Below are 20724 nucleotides of genomic sequence, written 5' to 3'. Positions count from 1 at the left end.
TGGCACGCCGGCAGAGGCGAGGGGAGGAAACGGGGGAGATGGGCACGTTCTGCAAGCTGCTTTTTCCTCCCCGTGCCAAGCCATCGCCTTTGGGCTGGCTCGTGTCCTGCCTGCGTTGGCTCCAAGTAAATGTTAAACCCTTCGTGGGGCTGCCAAAGGGAAGAGAGATTGGGGGGGAGGAAGAAAGGAATGGCAGAGGCTGGATGGCATTTTCCTGGGGCTCTTGCGCATCCCCAGGATACCTGTACTTGCCAGGAGGCCTTCGCGTGACTTGGAAAATCACTGCTTTATTGTTGCCCTTTCCGGTTGAATTTCCTTCCCTCATCAAGCCTAGATAAAAGTCTGTATGTTAGAGCAGCGCTCTCTGGATAATGCCAAAACAGACATGTCAGCCAGCAAAAGAAAAACATGCTGCTGATTTAAGATTGCAGTGCTCTGTACGTGCTCAGCCCGATCGCTGTAGGAAGTCCTTTCCGAACATACCTCCTCTAACTGGGCAATTCCCCCATTCTTGGAGGAGAAATTCAAAGCCTGGGCAGCCCTCGAGGCTGGCTGAAGTGCCATGAGATGACTGGGGCTTGCGGGAGCACGTTCCTTGTTCAGAAAGGTGAGTTCTTTGTTCATTTTGAAAATGTAAATACGTATTTTAAATTCATGAAAGCTCAGAAAAAGAGCACGCACTGATATGAAATGCAGCAGGCTTTATTCATATGGCAGCATGCAATCCTCTCTGTTTCCCAACAAAGGTCACGGCAGGTCCAAATAACTCTTAAGTAGCTTTTTGCGAACCCATCTGTAATTTTCCTATTGAATTCATGTGACAGATACTTGTGAAGAGATGATGAAAGTATCTGTAAATACTTAAAATTCATTATTCCTATGAAACTTTTGAAAAGTGATCTTTTCAAATATTCAGAAGTATTAAATCACGCTTTCCACTAATTTCATACATCAGCATCTCTTCTCACAGAAGGCTGAAGTTCAGTCAGAAGGCCAGTATCTTAGTAACTTCTATGGAAATAAATGCTTGAAACACTGGGCAATATTATCTTTCAAAAAAACCCACTTTTTCTTTTCCACAAAGAAAACCCATACATGAACTCAGGATTTGCTAGTGCAGAGGGGAAATGTGTAACAAATACTGCATGTGTTGACAAAACAGAGAGAGATGGAGTTGGAAAAGCAGAAATCCCTTTGTGACTAAAACCTGAGTTACCAGTCAGAACAGCTTATGTTTTGTGCCACTCCTGTCAAGCCTTCCTCTTCCTTTTTCCAACAGAAAGTCACAACCTTTTGATCCTGTGCTCAGCCATTAAAGCTAGCATTCGCTGGGCAACTCTTTGGTTCTTCCAGGTGTAATGAACTGCCTCTGGTCTAATGCTGCACATGATTTTCAGGGGGGACTCGTGGTTTCGCTTCCTCAGGGTTAGATGTAATCCTTGAATATCTTCTAGATTTCACTTGCTAATTTGTCTGTTGGCTTTATTCTTTGTTATAGGTCACCTCATGTTGTAAATATCTTGCGCAAAGAACACTCTCTGAAGAAAACAAAATCTTAAACGAGATGTTTAGGATTTTAGCAAATGTTGCCATTAAGATTCATCAAATCCCTCAAACGTGACCGTAATGTGCACAAACTTGATTTAAATACAGTTTTACAGGTGCATATTTACAGCTGCATTATTATGCCAGTGCAAAATGAGCAAGCTTTGCACCCGAAATGGCAGTTATGGAGCCAGTAGGGGTTACTCGTAGTTCTGATTTTCAAGGCAGCATCAGCCACTGCAATTTGAAAGGGTATTAACTGGCCATAAGAAAAAGTAACAAAAAGAGCAGCATTCCAACAAGCTCCTCAGAAATTGCAACTTACGTGCAAGTTGTGACTTAAATATATGTCGGGTTTTGTTCACATTGTAAAAAATCTGTTCACAGCAAGTATGAGAAGGTTTAGGTTTTTTTTCCCAGTGTGCTGATAGGAAACTGAAGACAGTTGCAAGCAGTTGGTTTACCACCTACTGGCACGTTGGTGGAAATTTATTCTTTCGCTTTGCCATCAAAGCGATCACAAGCTATCAAACTCCATTTGCCAGAATGAGATCTCAGAGAAGCTGGACAAAGGTTTACCCCCAATGAGCAGCAGCATGTTGGTATCACTGCTAACTTCATCCGCTGCGGTTGCGTGCTGACAGTTGGTTCCCTCCTCTTCTCCCACAATCTGAGCAGCAGCAAAAGTCTCTTTTTCTGAAGAGACAAACAGGCGGAGAGACTTGTCCTTTGACAAAATGCCTGTTGCTCTGTTTTGGTCTAGATCTGCCTCTGAAGTGGTTTGAAACGCACAAAAGCCCCCCGGCTCCAGAGGCAAGCTAAAGGTTTTCATTTCAATGGCATTGCTTTCCTCATTGCTGAACGCTTGGTATGCAGGCTGTTGACGGAAGTAGTTGCAGAAGCGAGTGTGCTTCGGGATGGTCACCAGCTGGAGATGGTCCTTCTGCTTACTCTTCCAATGGCTGGGGCATGTATTAGTGAAATCTGAGGTAGTTTGGAAATCAACACCAATTCCTAAGATGCAGTGATACATTTTAGGAGAAAAGTTTGCCTTTGTAGTACTACTTAGCTTCTTCCATGTCTGCGTACGGAAATCATACTTCCAGAGGTCATCATTAGGACTGGAATTTGAAATCCCTCCACCAAAAATCAGCATAGAGTCTTTGAAGACTATTGAAGCATGACCTACCACTGGAGGAGGTCCTTGGCTAAATGTAAGAGAAACCAGCAGTTAAGGGGAGACCAACAAGAAACTAACACTGATTTTAGCCTCTAGTTTTCTTTTGACTCAAAAGGATGACTGCTGAACAGCTGCATTGGGACATCAAAATTACACTGCTGACAGCTGCATCAACGCGTTGCCAACAGCTCTTCCGAGCAAAGCCAACTGGAGCTCCAGGGATGACAGCAGTACTATGTTTGATCTGAACAGTTCCTACAACCGCCAAAAGGGCAACATCTCCCTCTCTGCCTGCACACAGTATCAAATGGTAAGACTAATTCTCTCTTTCTGTGTTAATTTAGTGCAACAAATAGTATAGTTTACCTTGTTCTGATGTTGGACCAGCTGCTGCTTACAAAGTCCCACCTCCATAAGTCCTTCTGTTCACTCAGCCCCATCAGTCCTCCGAAGAGGTACATGCCTGTATGATAAACCACTGCTGAATGACCATGCCGAGGTCCTGGGCCAGTACTGTGAGATGGGGTGGAAACACACAACCATTTTCTTGTATCTGAAAGCAAAATATTAATTTATAGACATACCAAATTTACCCTAGTATTTGAGAAGGGATTTATTTCAAGAACAAAGCAACTATTCTGTTGGAGAATAAGGGTTTCTGCTCTAGGTTTATTATAATATGTTAACAGCTTGAATTCTGACACTGAAAAAGTGCGTTTAAAAAATCAGTTTTGAAATAAACTTTTAATGAAAATGTCAGATGCTGTATGATAGATGCAATGGAAATTTTATTTACAGAGCAGTTTTTCTGATGGCTTTGTTAATTCATTAACTCTGACACAGAAAGATAATTTCCTGGCTATAAGAGGGAAAAATCAATCAACAAAAACATTCCTTCATTAATGTCTGCGCTTATTCTCCCTGTGAGGGAATGAAGGATGAGAGAAACCCATCATTCATTTCAAAATAGCGACTGAATGGCCACCAGATAACAAAAGCTATCCATTTAGGAAGTCTCTGGGAATCATCTGGTTTGCAACCACCAGATTAGCGATGAATATTCTAATGAAACCATCTCCTGTCAGGCTTGGCTCCCCATGGTCAGTTCTAGATTTGAGATTCAAAAGATGGCATTAATAGGCTGAAGTCAGAGTCTCTGCTACATCTGGAAGTTTTTGGTAATCCTTGAAGAATTTAGTGAATAGTGAACAAAACATTCTCCCTTATTTTCAGCTCTAAAACTGGCAAATACTGCAAAACTTCTTTCAGTATAATACAGTCTAATTCATTTCAGCTGGGTATTAATTTAATTGACAGAATTCATAATTACATGCTGCCAAGAGAGGCCAAAACTAACTTACAACATTTCTACTGAGAAGAATTTTCTTAACAGAGCAAGCCATGCTTTCCTGCAGCAGTCATCATTTTACACTGGATCAAAACCTTATCATGCTTTTTAACTTACCAAAATGGAAAGTCCAAAACTCTTGTGAAATGCCTCTGATGCCAAAGTATCCCCCGTAGACGCACATGCTGGAATGGTACACTACTGCACTGTGACCTTTTCTGTTAGTTGGTGCCGCGCTCTGAAACAGTTTAATAATAAGACGAAAAACCGTTACAGATCAAGTCATATCAGTAGCAATGTCTGTCTTGGGAATATGCCCAAGTAATGAAAACCATTGCTTTGGAATGTGTTAAACTTATTTGAAAATACAAAATAAACCCACCACTGAAGACTTGTATGGATGCAAATGCAAACCATACTCAAATCTAAGCAACCCTCCCTTTTTAAGTGCACCACAATACCACATGCCTACAGCCCCCCCCCTGCACTCACATCAGTAGTACTGCTTTCACAGCTACTGCTAGGCATGGTTTCAGGACATGTAAATATATCGGGCAACTCTTGGGGATGTAATGGGGGGATGTAGCCCTTTCCACCATCGAGCACAGCCTTTCCACACTGAGGAAACTTTAGTCCCAAGAGTAACTCTCTCTCATTTGGCTTGGTGTGGATTTGCCCCGCCACAAGTCCTGGGTTTGCCCAGACCTTCAGCAGGGAACCAGGTGGTTCCCACTGCGTCCGCAGCTGTTTTCAGCACTGCTGAGACTCGTGGACAAACCTGGGGAGGCCCAGCTAAAGCCGAAACAAAATACAAGGCAGGTGCTTGGTTTTGTTCTTTTGTTTTCTGTGTTTTTTTCTTCTCAAACAGCCCATTTTTTTTTTTTTGGGGGGGGGGGGAACCCATGTTCTCTGTATTCAGTTTAGGATAATTAAAAGAAACCATTTACTCATATATGTAAGAAGGAGTTGATACATGATTCCATCATAGTTGTGTACATAAACAAAATTTCATCAACCGTATAACACCTTCCCTGCCCCCCCCCCACAAATGACCCTGCAGTCCCAAACTTTCTCTTGACTCCTCCACCAAACACAGGTAACCACAGTAGTAACTGTGTCACATCTTAACAAATCTTTTGTGCAATTTCATAGTGTAGTAACATTGTGAGGATGACGTTTCAATAGCAAAAAATGAGTCATTCTTTACATGTAGTGATATAAAAACAATCTCGTAAGACCAAGACATAAATGCTTCCACTGAGGTTTCATTTAGAAGTGGCAGTATCTTCATGAGTCCACGTGTTCAGATTGAAGAAATGAAAAATGCTGCAGCACTTCACATTTCAAATTTATTAGCGTGACTGCCAATCTGTGTTCACAACCCTACTTTTAAAAGCACAGACTTCATGTATGGTTGCAATATTCCATTTAAAATTTCTTGATAAGGATTTCAGAAAAACAGAAGCAGTAGTAGAGGAGAAGACTTAACTTCTTATATAGGACTTAAATTTTATGAGCAGTATTTTTAAACACTGTTTTAAAGAAGGAAAAAGCCTTAGTTATTGAAAGTGCAAAGAAATAAAGTATAACCACATGTCTCCGAAGAGATAAGATTGGAACTGTTTGGGGGAACATATTTCAAAGCAATCTGTTTAATCAACAAAGCAACAGGCATTTGATTCACACATTCACCACTTCCTGGCTCCTTACCTCAGTCTCTGCTGGTACGTTACGGCACTCTGTCCATCTTGCAGAATCTAGGGGATTGTTTTAATAAAGCGCAGTTTATATCCCAGACCACAAGAGGACACTCCTCTAACATTAATTTTTCAAATTACAGATCTAATTTTCAAGTAAGTCTCATCCTGGTGTTTTCCACTGACAAGGATGAAGAAATCCGCTTCCCACTAAGACAGCAGTAGCAAGGGACTTACAGGAGACATAGTTTAAATAGTTTTCCTGTATCCTTATCTCATATCGAATCACAGAGATACCGTACTGTATTTCCTGTTTCCTAAGGCTGAATTTCACAATGCAGAAATAATCTGTGATTTTCAGCATTTTCCAAACTTGCAGAATCCCAGATTTGCCGATGGATGTATGGCTCCTTCTGTTTGTTATGCAAACCTTATGACAACAGCCTTATTTTTATTGTTCTTTTTCACAGATCCCTTAAAAGTAGTCCTCAAATAACAGTCAGAAATCATTGATCTATGATCACCATGAAGGAGCAGAAATATCAGATACCCAGCTTCAGAGGTAGAATGAGAAAGCAGTGCAAGCTTACATTAATAAAAGCTATACTTGCCAGGAAAGATTTTAAATAATGACCGTGAAAAAAATAGACACACAACGAATTTTGAATAACTCATTCCCAATTTTCACTGCTAAGTACCATGAGTAGTAAGATGCTTTCTCCTAGGAAATATATTCTATCTGAGGACCTCTGTTCTTTCAGCAGGTAAGTATTTCAGACAAATGGTGGAAAACAAAGGAAGGATTAACCTCATTGACTTAAGGTTACATAGTGAAGTAGCAAAAGAGACCAGGAAAATTAAATCTTGGTCTTGCCACAGGATGTACTAGCTCAAAAAGAAATCAATCTCTCTCCTCTCCATCTGACATCAAAATAAGCAGCCATTACTACACACAGTATTTCCAAAGGGAGAATATATAGCGTATGACATTGCTATTAAATTCAAATGTTGCACTGCTTTTATTAGAGTACACACTTAAAAGATCCCAAATGTTTGTTCTTGGGAAAAAAAACTGTGTTATGAAATGCTGATGTTAATTTCCCACCTTCTTATTTAATTATACTTCTTTTTTTCCGGTTCCATCATCGCTGTTGCCAGCTTATGTATTTCTTCAGTAAAAATACAAAATGAGTCATACTTTACTGATCTACTTTCTTCCATAATAAAACAAAAAGTTTGGCTTTAAAAATTTATGTAACATAAGTAAAAAAATTTAAATATTATATGTAATAATTATTGGGTTTCAAATAGTAAAAAATTGGGTATCAAATAGTAAACTTCGAGAGGGAGGAATGGAAATTCGAGACCTTAAAATTAAACTTTCCCATAAAATGCTTTCTAATTAAAGTAAGAGCTGACTCTTTGATAGCTTAACAGCCTAATTTTAGGGGGAAAATACGCACACAGTTTTACACACATTACTTCTTGTAAAGCCTAGGGAAGGCCATGTTACAAGCAGCAGAAAACAATTTGGTTCTTACTATTTATTAGTACCTATGGACTTGGAATGTCCCATGGAAGAGACTGGCTATTGTGTATCATACCAATGTCGTATATCCAGAGAGGAGTTTTTGCTTGCGTGAAAGCAGAATCCACCATCCCACCAAAAATATACAGGGTGCCCTGCGAAATGCAAAAATATTTGTCACTTACAGGTAGGCATATAGCATAAAAATAATTTTTTAAACAATTCTTAAATGAAAAGGCTGCCATCACCAAAATATAATTAACAATAATGCATATGATGATCTATTAACAATTCAAGAGGCAATCACAAAAAGTCACCAACTTTTAATCACGTCTTTATCCTCTCCCAGTAGGAAACCCTGATGAACGTTGTGCTATTTTAACGGGGATGGCATTCCAGAACCACTCACTTCCTCGTCAGTCTGGGACAGCTTGAGGGATGCGGATCTGGAGCTCTCGGAGGCATTGCTCAGGTAATATTAGATTATGCATGTTTATAGACATATTTCATTGCATTGCAGCTCCTGATACCCTGAATTCTGTTTTCCCCTTACAGGCAAAGCTGTAATTCTTATTAGCCTTCACTCCCCTGTCCCTCTTCTATGCAAGCTCTTAAGTGAATGTTTTTATGCTGTAGCTTATCATGCAAATGAATTCAGAGCAACTGTTACAACCATACAACTAAGTCAAAGAATGTGCTGCAGAGGTCTTTATTTTGTATGACTATTATGTACTGAGCATTGACTAAGGAAATCAGGGAGCTGCACACTGCTGCAAAGCTAAAATACTCTCACTTTATTCAGAAAGATTCCAAACATTGGTACAGCTACATCCAAAACTGCACTGACATAAAAGTATTTTCTGGGTATAGTATTTCAATACATAATAATGTACGGCATTTTATTTCATTGTATAATAGGAAATAAAATGTTAGTATATGGACAATATAAATCTTGGTCTACTACCTTATAAGCCACCATTGAATGTTCTTCCAGTTCTTCTGGACCATCTCTTGAGCAATCCAGCATTTCCCATTCATTTTTCTCTATAAACCAAAGCTGAAGTTAAGACAGCGATGTGCTCAACACATAAACATTAGGGAAAAGGTGAAAAGATCGGCTTTGAATTTGGCTGTGCTGCCAGAGTCAATAGGGGAAAATGAAGCGTTTTGTCATCTTTCCTCTCTGTTAGTTTAAAAGACTGAGGCACTTCCCCCAAAATTAAATATGTGCATTTTTCTATTTAGCAAACTTAAATGTAATAAAAATTGATCTTGTTGCTGCTTTTATTTGAATGCTATACTGTTACCTACATCAAAACCCAACTATTCCATGAGCATGAACCCCAGCACAATTCTATGTTCTATTCCAGTAACAACCACTGAACAGGGAACGCCATACATTAAGTCAAAAAATACAGTGTCATATTTGATAGTGCATTATTAATACAGTCTTACAAGGTATTGTATTCATGTGTTCTCTTAGTGCACTTTTACATGCATAAACTATTCCCATGTTAAAGAGTCAATAAAGCTATGTCTTTGATATCCCTTGCTAGAACTAGGATATCTTAAATGACTCAGTATTTCTGGTCAAAAAAAAAAAAAAAAAGGAACTGAACTGAAATCTAAACTTTCTGGGACACCTGCAACAGGAACAAACTCATACCATTTGCCCAATGAAAAAAATGCAGTTTATCCATCATTTTGATGGAGAGACTTTAAATGGGGATAATCTGTCAACTACTGAGTATCCCCAATTTCATGATGGCTGGATGTAGAATCTCTTTAATCCTGACATACAAGTGAAGGGGCAAACTTACCTATATTGTATCGCCAAAAATCCCCAAGACTGGTGGTGTTCCGCCCTCCGTAGAGATAAACAAATCCTCTGCAAATAATGCAAGCATGTTTGTATCGATCGCAGGGAGAGGGCTTCTTTTGGGGTGCAGATTTCCAATCACAATGTGCAGTTTTTCCTTTCATGCTGACAACTAGGATCTTATCCAAGTATCAACTTGCAAAGGACAGCCATGTCAGGGGAGGGTCCCAAAACATCAGGGACAGGACTTAAACCCTGCTTGGTCTGTAAAAAGACAAAAAAACAGTTTCAGGTTAAAAAAAAGAAGGAAAAAAAGAAGGTAGAAAAAAAGAAAAGTCTCTGTCTTGTGATAAAAGGTTACTGTGTTTTCTTTTCATTCCCATCAAAAGCAACCTGACAATTTTGGCCATCTGTGATAATACGCTAACTGAAGTAACGCATTTGAAATGCTGACTGTCAGAGTCTTATATCGGCGAGACTGGGACGGGAATGTTCCTGGGGCTGAAATTTTTCCGCAGGATATCGGTGAGCTGAAGTGATAAACTGCAATACCCTACATTTGCAATATGGTAGAAACCAAGGCTTGGTCTTTTTTCACTGCGAAAAAGTACTTAAAACAAACCTGTACTTAAAACAAAATTCGGAAGAAGTGAGTATTACAGATGAAAGTAATGCATTAGCAGTTGTCCAGAATTTATTTAGACTAAAACTTTAAACCAGCTGAAATTAGGATGCATCTGGAAAAAATGACACTATCCTTTCATTTGCCACAAGATGTCACTGTGTTCTGTGAAGACCGAAGTACCAGGAACAGCATTCCTCTATTAATCGTCTTTAAAATGTATCATAGCCAGTGTTTTGAAGTAGATTATTTTATGAAGCACTAAAGAAAAATATTAAAAAATCAGCACTAGGCCAAATTCTGGCATTTGTGTAGATAACGTGTCTGAGGTGACACATGTCACCAAATGAGGTGACAAAGACTCCCAGTTCCAAAACTATTTCAGTGAAAGCCAGGTTCGAAATGTATCAAGAACCTAGGATGGAAATTGATAGGTAACAATGTATCAGTATGGACACACTGTTAACTCTTACCTGTTGCAAAGCAATGCCTGTTCTTCCACAGGTAAGTTTTCTAGTTCAAGTACACACATATTTAGCATCCCAGTGGATAAAGTCATATAACTCTCAGCTCAACATAATGAATGTGCAGCAAAACCATTCTTGTGATTTGAGACTGTTTCCAAGGTAAATGCAATAAACCTATGCCTACTTAGCCCAGTTATTTCTAAGTTAAAAAAAACCAGCCATACCAAATATGTCCTGGATGTACAGCAATAAATCCATTCACATCCACACAGAGCTTTCATTACAGCTGCTGCCCACGGCCTTCCTGAGCAAAGCAGTGACAAGGCTGGAAATTTTCCCTCCATCTCTTCAGAAATGGGGTGAGTGTAACACAGCTCTCACAAAGCCTTGTCGTTCATGTCACAAGCAGCAGTGTAGGCAGGCGCTGGGGCCATGCACCAACTTCCAGCTTAGTGCATCAGGGTCTTCAGCCTGTGTGTGCTGAGTGCATGTTTTCAAGTAGCCGCTGTGCGGTACTCAAAGGCAATCTTCCTTGAAGAGATGCCTTAGACTAAAAGTTTCTGTTTCCCAGGTTAATTCACAAGGACACTGCATAAAAGCAGCAACGCTGCTGTCAGATCAGAAACCACTTCCAGGTAAAGTTTGAAATGTAAATTGTTTCCCACAAATGGTAATTTTTAAACTTTCTTTACGTTGGAACAATTACTTAGAAATATAGCAATGACAAGGTTAGGTTAAACGAAGCCCTCTTCTTCAGATCTACACGCAGGTATTTTTACTATATGCATTGCCACAGTATAACTCAAGACATATGAACTGTGCCTTGAAGTTCATTGTGTAAAACTATATTTGGCCATATATATGCCAGTGAAGGTCAACATAAGCACTGTTCACCTGTGCATATCTGATTACAGGATAAGGGGGTATGCACAGAGAGACTAAAAAGTATCTAGATCTCTATGAAAAGTTGACGTGTTATAAAAAGGAAAGAGCAATGTTCTCTTGGATTCAATGATGAACAAGCAGTTAAATACAAAAGAAAAAAATACTTTTGTAAAGTATTTCTGTAAAACCAGTTTATATGTCCATAAACATGCTGAGTAATAGTGGCCAGCTACATAAGCCTTTATTTAATCATTTTCCTATGTACTTCTATAATAAGCCTTCCTTTTTATTTTTCTCTCAAAATCCTACGTCTTCTGTTTCACTGCTGCACTTAAAGCAACATTTTTGTTTCTGAGAGTTTTCAGTATTCCGCCTCTGTGCCAACATCCCTTGTTCAGAGAGGTTTACACATGAAGCAGCACAAATGCATACCCCCTTCTTCAAACGTTTTCTCCTGTGTTCAAGGGTTCCCTTGTTTTCGAAAGCCTGGATTTCTTCCAGGCAAATTCATGAGCCATCATCGATTTTTGCTCCTTCTCTCTACCCATGAACAACGAGGCTCCTCGTTGTCCCTTCCCACCATCTCCTTCCTCAGGGCCCTAGCAGATGAGCCCTGGCAGATCAGCTGCAATGTGACTCCACCAGGTGTAGAGGCAAGGTGTGTACCCACAGCTCAGTCACACCAGTTCACAGCCTGCTGTGCTGTGTGTAGTTCACCCACCCACGACCCCTGCTTGTGGGAAGCACCTGTCAGCAAAGTGCCAATGTAAAACCTGGGAGGAAAGAAGGCCTTTACACCTTAAATTACCATTGAAGCAGGTAGACCACCTGGAGTGATGTGGAGATGCTGGGACTCTGGAGAGGAGTCTGCAGAGCTAGCTCAGGAGTAGATGTCTTAGAGCACTCACTGCATACTGCTTCAAAAACTAGCTCAAGGGCAGAATAACAGTAGTCTCCTATACCGGTAGAAAATGAAGACTGGTATCTACTCAACTCCCTCTCTAAAATCAGATTGACTCCATCAAGCTTGTGCTCAGCTGGTGACAGAAAGCCCAGCTGAGCAGGGCCAGTACCACGGGCGATACAAAGTGCCTTTTGTAGCATGCATATTATCCCAGGTCCTTGGATTTTCTGGGGTATCACCACTGCTACTGTCCTAAAAATACCAAGTGAAGTGTAGCCCAGTATCTCTCTGATATTACTGACCTCCCTCTCTGTTAAATGTACAGGAAGTTAGGACACAGTCTGTATAAAACATAAACAGCTTAACTGTTACTTTGATTCCTGAAATCAAAATAGACACAATGAGACAACATGCTACAGTGAGATGTTTCAGATATTAAATATTTTAGCTGCAAAAGGTGTAAGTCTGTATTTTCACTGTATCTGAAATTGGTACTTATCACTATTTATTCCCATTGTCAGTAATCAAAGGAAGTGACCCAGGAAGTGTTTACAAGATTAATCCTTACTGCATCACTCTCTTCAGGTGCTTGCAGAGAAGTCGAGGGGAAATTGCACATAATTTGAGGAAAAGCGAAGATTACAGTAAAACAAGCTACGGAAGATACAGTCATATTTCATATATATATATTTCATATTAATGCATGTATCTGATTTAATTTAATTTATCACCCAATTTGTATCTAAAAATTACCATTTGTAAGATTGGAATGTATTCAGTGACAAAAACATGCTAGAGAATCTCTTGCAGCATATTCTGGCAAGACTAGCTACTCAAATTGTGTTGATCTTTTTTTATACAAACCAGTATTGTAAGCTATTACTGTAGAAAACTGAAGTGTATTCTTTTTATGTTTTATCTGAAAGAATACAAAATTGGCAGCATTTACAAAGGTGTGCATTTCTCTTGTCCAGGGATTAGCAGCTATGAAGTAGTGACGCGTTATAGGTGTGTAAGTCCATAATACTTTATGGCATGCCATTGAAAAGGGAAAAGCAGCTGAAGTCATGAAATACGGATTCTCTCCATAACTCTGCCAAAGCTTCTGTGTAACCGCAGCCAATTCATCTATTTACTTGCACAGCTAAATGAGGACAAAGACACCTCCTTAGTAAAACACTTCAAATTTGCCGATGCAGTGCTGTGTGAGAGAGCCAAGGTATTACTACTATTGATTTAATTTAAGGTGAAAAAGGTGATAGGTCTCTGCTATTAATACTTTACAAAGGTAAAACAGGCTTGTCCCCTTGAGTCTTGTTTTTTTTCCCCAGCTATAAAACTGGTTATTCCTCTCCCTACATATTTCTGTTTGTTATTCTTCCTACAAACCTTACCTATTATACACACATTCAGAGAGGACGACAGCCCTGATTTCATAGATTAGCAACAAAATCCTGTCCACTTGTTTGTCTACCCCAGCTGAACTCTGTGTAAGGCAGGCGAGCAGGATGGGTTAACAAAAGGCCAATCTGGGATTAACTGAATGGGTGTCTCCTCCCAGTCACACCTTCTGAGCATCAGCTGACCCTTGTGAATCACGGCAGTTCACTCTCTCAGCATAAAGCATTCTTGGAAGCAGACCTACAATCACTTAAACAGATCGGTTAACAAACTGCTTCATTTCAGACTTGGGAAAAAAACCATGTTCAGAGTTAATCTTGAATCTTGCCTTTCATCACTGGTATTTTACATTATAAACTTGACTCCTGGATTGCCTTTCTATAGAACCAGACTCACCAAAGTTCATCTACCTTAACTGTTTCCAAAGAAAAACTGCTACTCTTCTGAGAACAATGTTACCGAGCAATATCCTCTGTGTCCTGCAACACTGACTTCAGCTTCAACTTGGTACAAGCGAGATCAATTTTCCAATAGGAAGCTCTAACTTCAGCAGAATTTCCAAAAAAATACCCAAAAAAGACAACTCAGGACATTTTTATCCAACTTTTTTTTTTTTCCAAAACAGCTGTAGCACACAAAAAAATGGCTGCTGCTCTCCAAACTCTTCTGCCATTTCATTCTAAAAATAGATCCTGTGCAATCAATCCCAATTGTTAAATGGCTGGAGAAGCTGTGAGACGAGGACCTAAAGAGCTGCAATTAGCATGGTAACTATAGCACAGAGTGCTTATCAATTAATGGCACCACACTACTGTTTCATAATACAAATAATTCAGGAAATGTAGAAAGACAGGAATTACTTCAGGAAATGTAGTTTACATGTTCATTATATAATTATTTATATTTCTATTAGATGTGGTTTCTCAGACAAATGATTTATTTATTTCAAGTATTACTTAAATATATCTTCATTAAAGCTTTTTTTCTACCTCGGTCCCCTGATTCATTTCCATCTGTTTTCAATATGCTCAGAGAAGTTTCAGATTTCAGAGGATTGAACCTTTTGAAATATAATGAGATATGAAACCACTTGTATTGGGGGAAAAAAGTAGGAAATCTTTTGTTTGTTTGCTTTCTCAATGTCCCAGTCTTCTAGCTCAACCCTTGAACCCTTATGTGCAGAACACTGTATTTTCTTATTGGGCAACTTGATGTTTTACTGCTCCTAAAAAACAACAACAGATCATCCCGATTCTAGTTATGTTACACACCTTTGCGTTAGTGTGGTTTTATTGTAATGTGTGTTCCAACAGGATTTCCTGCATGAATATGGAGAAAACTTTGACCAAAGACTTGCAAGGCAGTTACAAATTACTAGTTTTAAAAACAAAACCACTTTGTTTAGAATAGTTTAGAGGGCAGGGTGCTTTTTTCAGTATATCACATTTACTTGCAATGCTTTACTATGTGTGAGAGATTTTTTTATATCCTCGGGTTTGCTATTTTATTATTTCCTAAATTCAAATTATTATGAACTGTTTCTAGAGTGGGGGTTTGTTTGTGTGTTTGTTTGTTTGTTTTCAAAATACAGGAATTAATTTTCAGAGATGCTCAGCTTCAGAATTTCAGCCTGAAAGTCCAGAATGGCTTTGGGAATATAGAGTACGTGTAATATTTCTGCATTATTAGAATTCTGAATTGAAATAAGGGCCTTGTTTTGTTATATGTTGTAAAGCATACAGTTACTACATGACTGAGCTTACAACTGAAGTAGTCAAGACAAAGGGAAGGAGATGGAAAACGGTGTTTGTTCTTACAGGGGGAAGCTGAAGGACAGAAAGAGGATTTGTAAAATGACAAATCAAAGCAGGGGACATAGCTCCATCCTGATTTCAGGGTTCAGAAAAATGACAGGTACTTTCAAATAAAACAATAACATCTGTGTCTTTATAAAGCTTAGAGCAGACATACTGAAAATTTACAGAAAAACTGAAAGGCTTTTATATTAAATAACGCTTATCTGAATTTTAACAAGTTTAGGGTAGTATTCTTAAACATTATCATTGTTATATTTCAGTGTTTCACAATGCTTTCTATAGTGAACAGGTATTTCAAAGCAGGTAACTCTTTTAAAACAGTCATGTATAATTACAGTTTCTATATACTGTAAACTTATATACGTAACTACTACTTCTGGAGTGTGCAGTCCTAGACCACTGAGGGCACTGGCACCTTTTCTGCAAAACACATGAGAGCATCACGAATCTCTCCTTGTGAACAGCTGTCTGCCTGTTTCTGGAGCTCTGCAGGTAAGGTAACGTGTTTCTTTAATTCAGATCACATTAATATTAAAGCTCTAATTTTGCAATTTCAGAATAAATTCATATGTTTGCATATAATTGCAAAATTAAATTTTGCAAATTGACATTATTAATATATTCTCTTTTGGGTATTTTCTAGAAGCTTTCACCCAGAAAAGAAATCCTTTATGTTCATTACTGTGTAGCACTACTTGATCTCTATTACAAAGTCAGTTCTTAAGTAGTAATAAATATAAAAATTTATTAAGTAAAGAAGTCTAAATATATCCAGCTTATTTTCTATGTGCTAGGTATATTTCTCATTTTTAAGTAAACAAATACAACTTGGTTTGGGATAATACAGTAAATATTTAATCTGTTTCCCAAACGTGGTGGTGGTGATCTCTGGAAAAAAGAATTCAGTACTTAAAATACTTCTGAGATAGTTACATCTTTATATACAACTCTAATATATGAATCAGGAAATCACCTTTGCCACTGTATTGAAATAAGTTGTATGGTACAGACAAAACATAAATACATCTATATTACCTTACTTTCACAGCTTATTTTCCTTAGTAAATTAAAATTTCGGGCTTTGGTGGGTTTTTTTGTTGTTTCGTGTTTTTTTTTAAGAAGAATGGGGCTTTTTCATTTAAAGAAAATAGAATATATAGTTTTGAGTAGTAGATCTCCCAAGGTAATCTGTTAATTATGACTTCCAGAACTGCAATTAATCATTTGACTGCAACCCAATTTTGAATGAAGTTTCTGAGAAAGAGCTTCCTGAAATACGTATCTGTAGGTGGCACAAGTACAGCACGTTATGGACATATAAATCCAGTGCACCAGCCATGCCTGATCAAAAGTTTATGCTGATAATCAATGTGAGTATATATGGGTTTTATTTATTTTTGGTCCTTAATATTTACTACAGAAATCTAAACTGCTTTTCAAATCTTATTTAAGGTCATGTTGCTAACTCCATCCATAGGCACGTCAAGAGCTCATTCTCTGTTGTGGTCCTACCATGTAACTGGGATAGATGCCCTGACTGTAAAGTGTCACTGCAACAAGATTGCCCTTTGGACGTTAGCTGAAACAAACAGGTAATTTTTCAAGTTCTAGATACGTCAGAGGGAGGAAGTACAGTTCCTGGTCCTCACACTTTAAGATAAAAGAAATGAGAAACTCCCACCACGTTCACAGGGCGGTCTAAGATGTATTTGGCCTTTTACCCTTTCCTTGCAAGTAATTTGTACTGTCACCACTGGAAACAGGTCATTCCAATACGTGGGTCATCACCCCTTCCCCCCAGAAATAGCAGTTTTCAATGTTCCTAGAAGGCATCATTTTGGGGTTTCACAAAAACCTTACTAGTTGGATTCTTTCAAGATACAGTAGGTAGATGCCCTGGAGATTCAATGTAGTAAATCTGTACTTCGGTGTGACTGAATGCATCTTCTTGACAGCTCATGACCTGCTGTTGAAGCAACTTCAAAATACTTTATTTCCTAAGAGAGGCTCTACTTGCGCTAATTCACAAAATTTTCTAGGTTAGGAAGAAAGAATCTGGTTGACAAAGGAGTCAGTGGCTGTCCAGTCTGCCTACTCTCCTCAGGCATGAATTAAGAGTACTGTAGAATATACTTGACAGCTGAGAGTGTATCAGTGAAAAGCTATTATCTTCCATAGAGAAAAAAGAACGCACTGAATTTTACGTGTTTGTCTTTATATTCCCTGACTGAGGAAAAGGAACATCTAATAAAACACTCAGCCACACTTACAACTTAATGCCACACTTCATGGAAGATAGACAATGTGTTTTTCTTGTCCCCAAGACATTTTGCCCTTAGACGAACATAGAGCAATGGGGTAGAGAAGACATACAAGGTTATGAGAATAGCAGAAGCTGTAGCTTGAAGAAATATGAGGAAGGAAAGAGAGGGCATTTGGCAATGAGGATAATAAAATGTTCCAGCTGGCAAATATTAAAACATCCAGATATCATGTTAGAATCAGTATGAATTTAGATTACACAGTATGGGAGAAGTCATGAGAGACTTGCGTGAGAAAGAATCAGCTGGCACAACTGGAAAGACTGTCAGTAATGACTGGAGGAAAAAATGAGTACAAAAAGGATCTTTTATAGGGAAGATGAATTTACACAGTCAGGTGAAAGATGGTTGCATAAAAACAGATGATACAATTGCATAGCTGGAATAGATTGCATAGAAAGGAATAGCTGGATTTTTAGTCTGGCAAGGAAAACAAAGGTGTCAGGCGGGCAAACAGTAATAATAACCGTGATGGTTCACAATAACTTTGATGCCAACAGTTACTGGGCTGCACCAGCAAATGGAAAAAAACCAAACCCACATAATTTCAATATATAAAGGAGACAGAAAGCATATGAGTAACTTTACACATACACGTTGTCGCTCCAAATTCAAATGGAATTACTCATGTGAATAAAACCAGTGATATGCATGAGCCTGCACAATGTAGCCTAGATACCGGAGCAAAAGAAGGACCAACTCTTTTGTTAGAAGCCTGAAAAAATGTTTTGCAAGCTGTTTTCATATTCAGACTCCGAATGACAGGGTCCATTTTTGACTGAAGCCTGGCTTTCTGAAAAATTCTCACTCCCAGCTAACGTGGTCCAGTATTCATCCCAAGCCAGATCACTTTGGCTTGGGTTTTGGATGGTTGCATTGCTTTGTTTGTCTTTTGCTCGACAGAAGGCATTTTGTTGCTTTATGCTTTTTGATTGTGGAAAAGGGAATGAGCAAAAGGAGGGTGGCGAATCTCCTAAATTGAAAGTGAGGAAACAAGAGCTCTGGCCGGCCCTACCACAGACCTCCTGCGCAGCATCGCAGGAGTCGCAGGTCCCCTTTCCCCAGTGATCTCCTGGCTGCAAAGCGCTGACGCCGTTTCCTTCCTTTCATGCACTTTGTTTCGTTTTGTAACTTTGGACGAAAGCAACCTTGTGTACCATTGCACACAGTTGTACAACAGTAGCGTTGTACGACAGTACAACTGCGTGTACTGAAACGTCGCCTAAGCACTCCCTGTGATGCTGTGCGTGCTTTAGAGCCCGTCAGTGCCCTCACCACCTTCCCTCTGCTCCCCTTCTCCCGGCAGCGGTGCTGGCTTCTCCTCGGCGGGTGCTGGGGCCCACCGCCCCGCCTGCTGCGCCCCTGCCCCGGGCAGGCCTCACCTCTGCATCTCCCTCTCCTCTCCGGGTGCTGCCGCTCACCACCTCCGCTGGGGTTTGGTCCTGACAGGGCATGTGGGGGAGAAAAAGAAAAAGGAGGAAAAATAAGACTCTGGTGAGCCCGCATTTGGCCAGGAGCACACCCACCCGGCTGCGCCCGCTGCCTCCCCTCAGGTTTGCCCTCACCGGGGGACACCATACCCTCGGCATCCCTCACCCCTGGCACCAAACGGGTCACACGCACCCCCCCAAGCCCGGAGGAGGAGGAGGGAGGGATCCTCCTCGGGCGGGCTGCACCGCAGTGGGAGCCAAAGCGGCCCGTCCTCAGCCGCGAGCGGGGCCCTTCCGCCCGGAGGCCGCCGGGCACTGCGTGAGGCGAGGGGCGCTGCCGCGGGCGGGCCCGGGGGGGCGGCAGGCCTGTCTCGCCCGGCCGCCAGCGCCCGCGAGCGAAACCCCCTCCCTGGGGCTGCAGCCGGGAGCCTCCGCCCGCCTCCACCCCCTCCCCGGGCTCCCTCTCACCTCCCGGGGGCGGCGGGGCCGGCGGCGAGCCCGGGGCCGGCGGGCGGGCGGGAGGCGCGGCCCCTGCCCGAGCCTGCGCGGCGGCGGCGGAGGGGCGCAGGCACCGCGGGGAGTGGAAGCGGGTCGGAGTGCTGCCGTCTGCCCGCGCCGCTGCCGCTCGTCCCTTGGGTGGGGACGGGCTCCGGGAGGAGCTGGTGGGTGACCGGGGGCAGGGCCGGATCCGCCCGCCTGCGGGGTCCCCGTGCAGGGAAGCGGGGGATGCTGGCGGCAGGAGGCTGCGCCGAGCAGTTGTGAGGGTTGCCGGGAGGAATGTGCCGTAGTCGTCTCCTGCCGTGGCGCAGCCCTGTTACTCACGGGGAATGTACAGAACCTTGCGTCTGGCCTGAACGCAGCCAGAAACAAACTTTTTTTCCTTTTTTTTTTGTTGTTGTTGTCGGGAAGGGGGAGCACGGAGAGCGGTTGTTTGTTTCTGTGCTCAGTTCCAAGCCCTTTTAAGTCAGCATTTAGCCCAAAGATCCCTCTCTGTGCGCTTGCCTCAGGGCCACAGCCCCAGTGCTTGCTTGGACTTGTGTCCTTGGCTTTCTGCTTATCTGCTTCAGCTTCCACGGGGCTTGCTTTTTTTTTCCCTCTCTATTTCTCTTTTACAGCTCCATAAGGCTTCATAAAACAGTCAGGGATGAAACTCCCCCACCCACACGTGCCTCTGTTTTCCATGTTGACATGTTTTCCTGCTTTGGGGTGGAGGCTACTACTTTTTCCTTAGTATTGCTCCTCAAAAAGAAAGAGTGTAACTGTTTTTTCAAGTTAGCGTAAGTGGAGGCCAAGAGATACACCCAGTCCATAGCAATGCAAAGTATGTGGCCTGGACTATATGAATAATATGAATACCTGCAATTATAATACATTATGTATAATACATCCGAGTATGGTACCAATATATGCTTCTGAATTTTCATGCTGGGACTTCAGGCGTTACTGAGAGGCTGGTCCAGAGCTACAGCACAGAACTTTCCCCAGACCCTCTTAATTGCCTCCTGCTAGGAATTAAAAAAAAACCCCAAACCCAAACCCCAAAACAAACCCACACATTTTTCATAAAAAGAACTCTGAGATCATTAGCTAACATTTGGAAGTCCCTCAAATTAACATGCGTGAAGGACTGTGGCCAAACTCCCACTGGCTCCCATAAAAGCAGTAATCAGTCCTTCAAGCAAGATTCTCTACAAAATAACACCCAGAAGCCCCTGCAGAAGGGATTGCCAATCTCACCATCTGACTAGATTAAAAACAGC

The 20724-nt window shown here is 40.9% G+C and overlaps 1 protein-coding gene across 3 annotated transcripts; it reads right to left on the bottom strand.

The window, feature by feature from the left end:
- Positions 1 to 688: 688 nt before the first annotated feature.
- On the bottom strand, positions 689 to 18978 carry LOC142083467 (uncharacterized). Of its 3 annotated transcripts, none has more exons than XM_075152906.1 (8): positions 18917 to 18978; positions 9119 to 9381; positions 8263 to 8342; positions 7375 to 7453; positions 5784 to 5830; positions 4191 to 4311; positions 3092 to 3278; positions 689 to 2753 (listed from the first exon to the last, which is right to left on the bottom strand). In XM_075152906.1, the coding sequence occupies exons 2-8, from the start codon at positions 9279 to 9281 to the stop codon at positions 2063 to 2065; spliced, it is 1368 nt and encodes a 455-aa protein (XP_075009007.1). In that variant the 5' UTR covers positions 9282 to 9381; positions 18917 to 18978; the 3' UTR covers positions 689 to 2062. The 3 variants fall into 3 exon arrangements, with proteins under 3 accessions (XP_075009007.1, XP_075009006.1, XP_075009005.1); XM_075152905.1 differs by lacking the exon at positions 18917 to 18978 and adding an exon at positions 10431 to 10778; XM_075152904.1 differs by lacking the exon at positions 18917 to 18978 and having other exon boundaries at positions 9119 to 10778.
- Positions 18979 to 20724: the final 1746 nt, after the last annotated feature.

This window comes from Calonectris borealis, chromosome 6, assembly GCF_964195595.1.
Source record: "Calonectris borealis chromosome 6, bCalBor7.hap1.2, whole genome shotgun sequence".
Classification (NCBI taxonomy): domain Eukaryota; kingdom Metazoa; phylum Chordata; class Aves; order Procellariiformes; family Procellariidae; genus Calonectris; species Calonectris borealis.
The sequence above is the reverse complement of the archived record's forward strand: the minus strand, read 5'-3'. Positions and strand labels throughout refer to the sequence as shown.

Coding starts and splice junctions, on each gene's coding strand:
- LOC142083467 (XM_075152906.1), bottom strand. CDS start 9,281: ATGAAAGGAAAAACTGCACATTGTGATTGGAAATCTGCACCCCAAAAG. Junction 8,343..9,118: donor TTTTTGGCGATACAATATAG/GTAAGTTTGCCC, acceptor TTTGGTTTATAG/AGAAAAATGAATGGGAAATG. Junction 7,454..8,262: donor ATTCAATGGTGGCTTATAAG/GTAGTAGACCAA, acceptor TGCATTTCGCAG/GGCACCCTGTATATTTTTGG.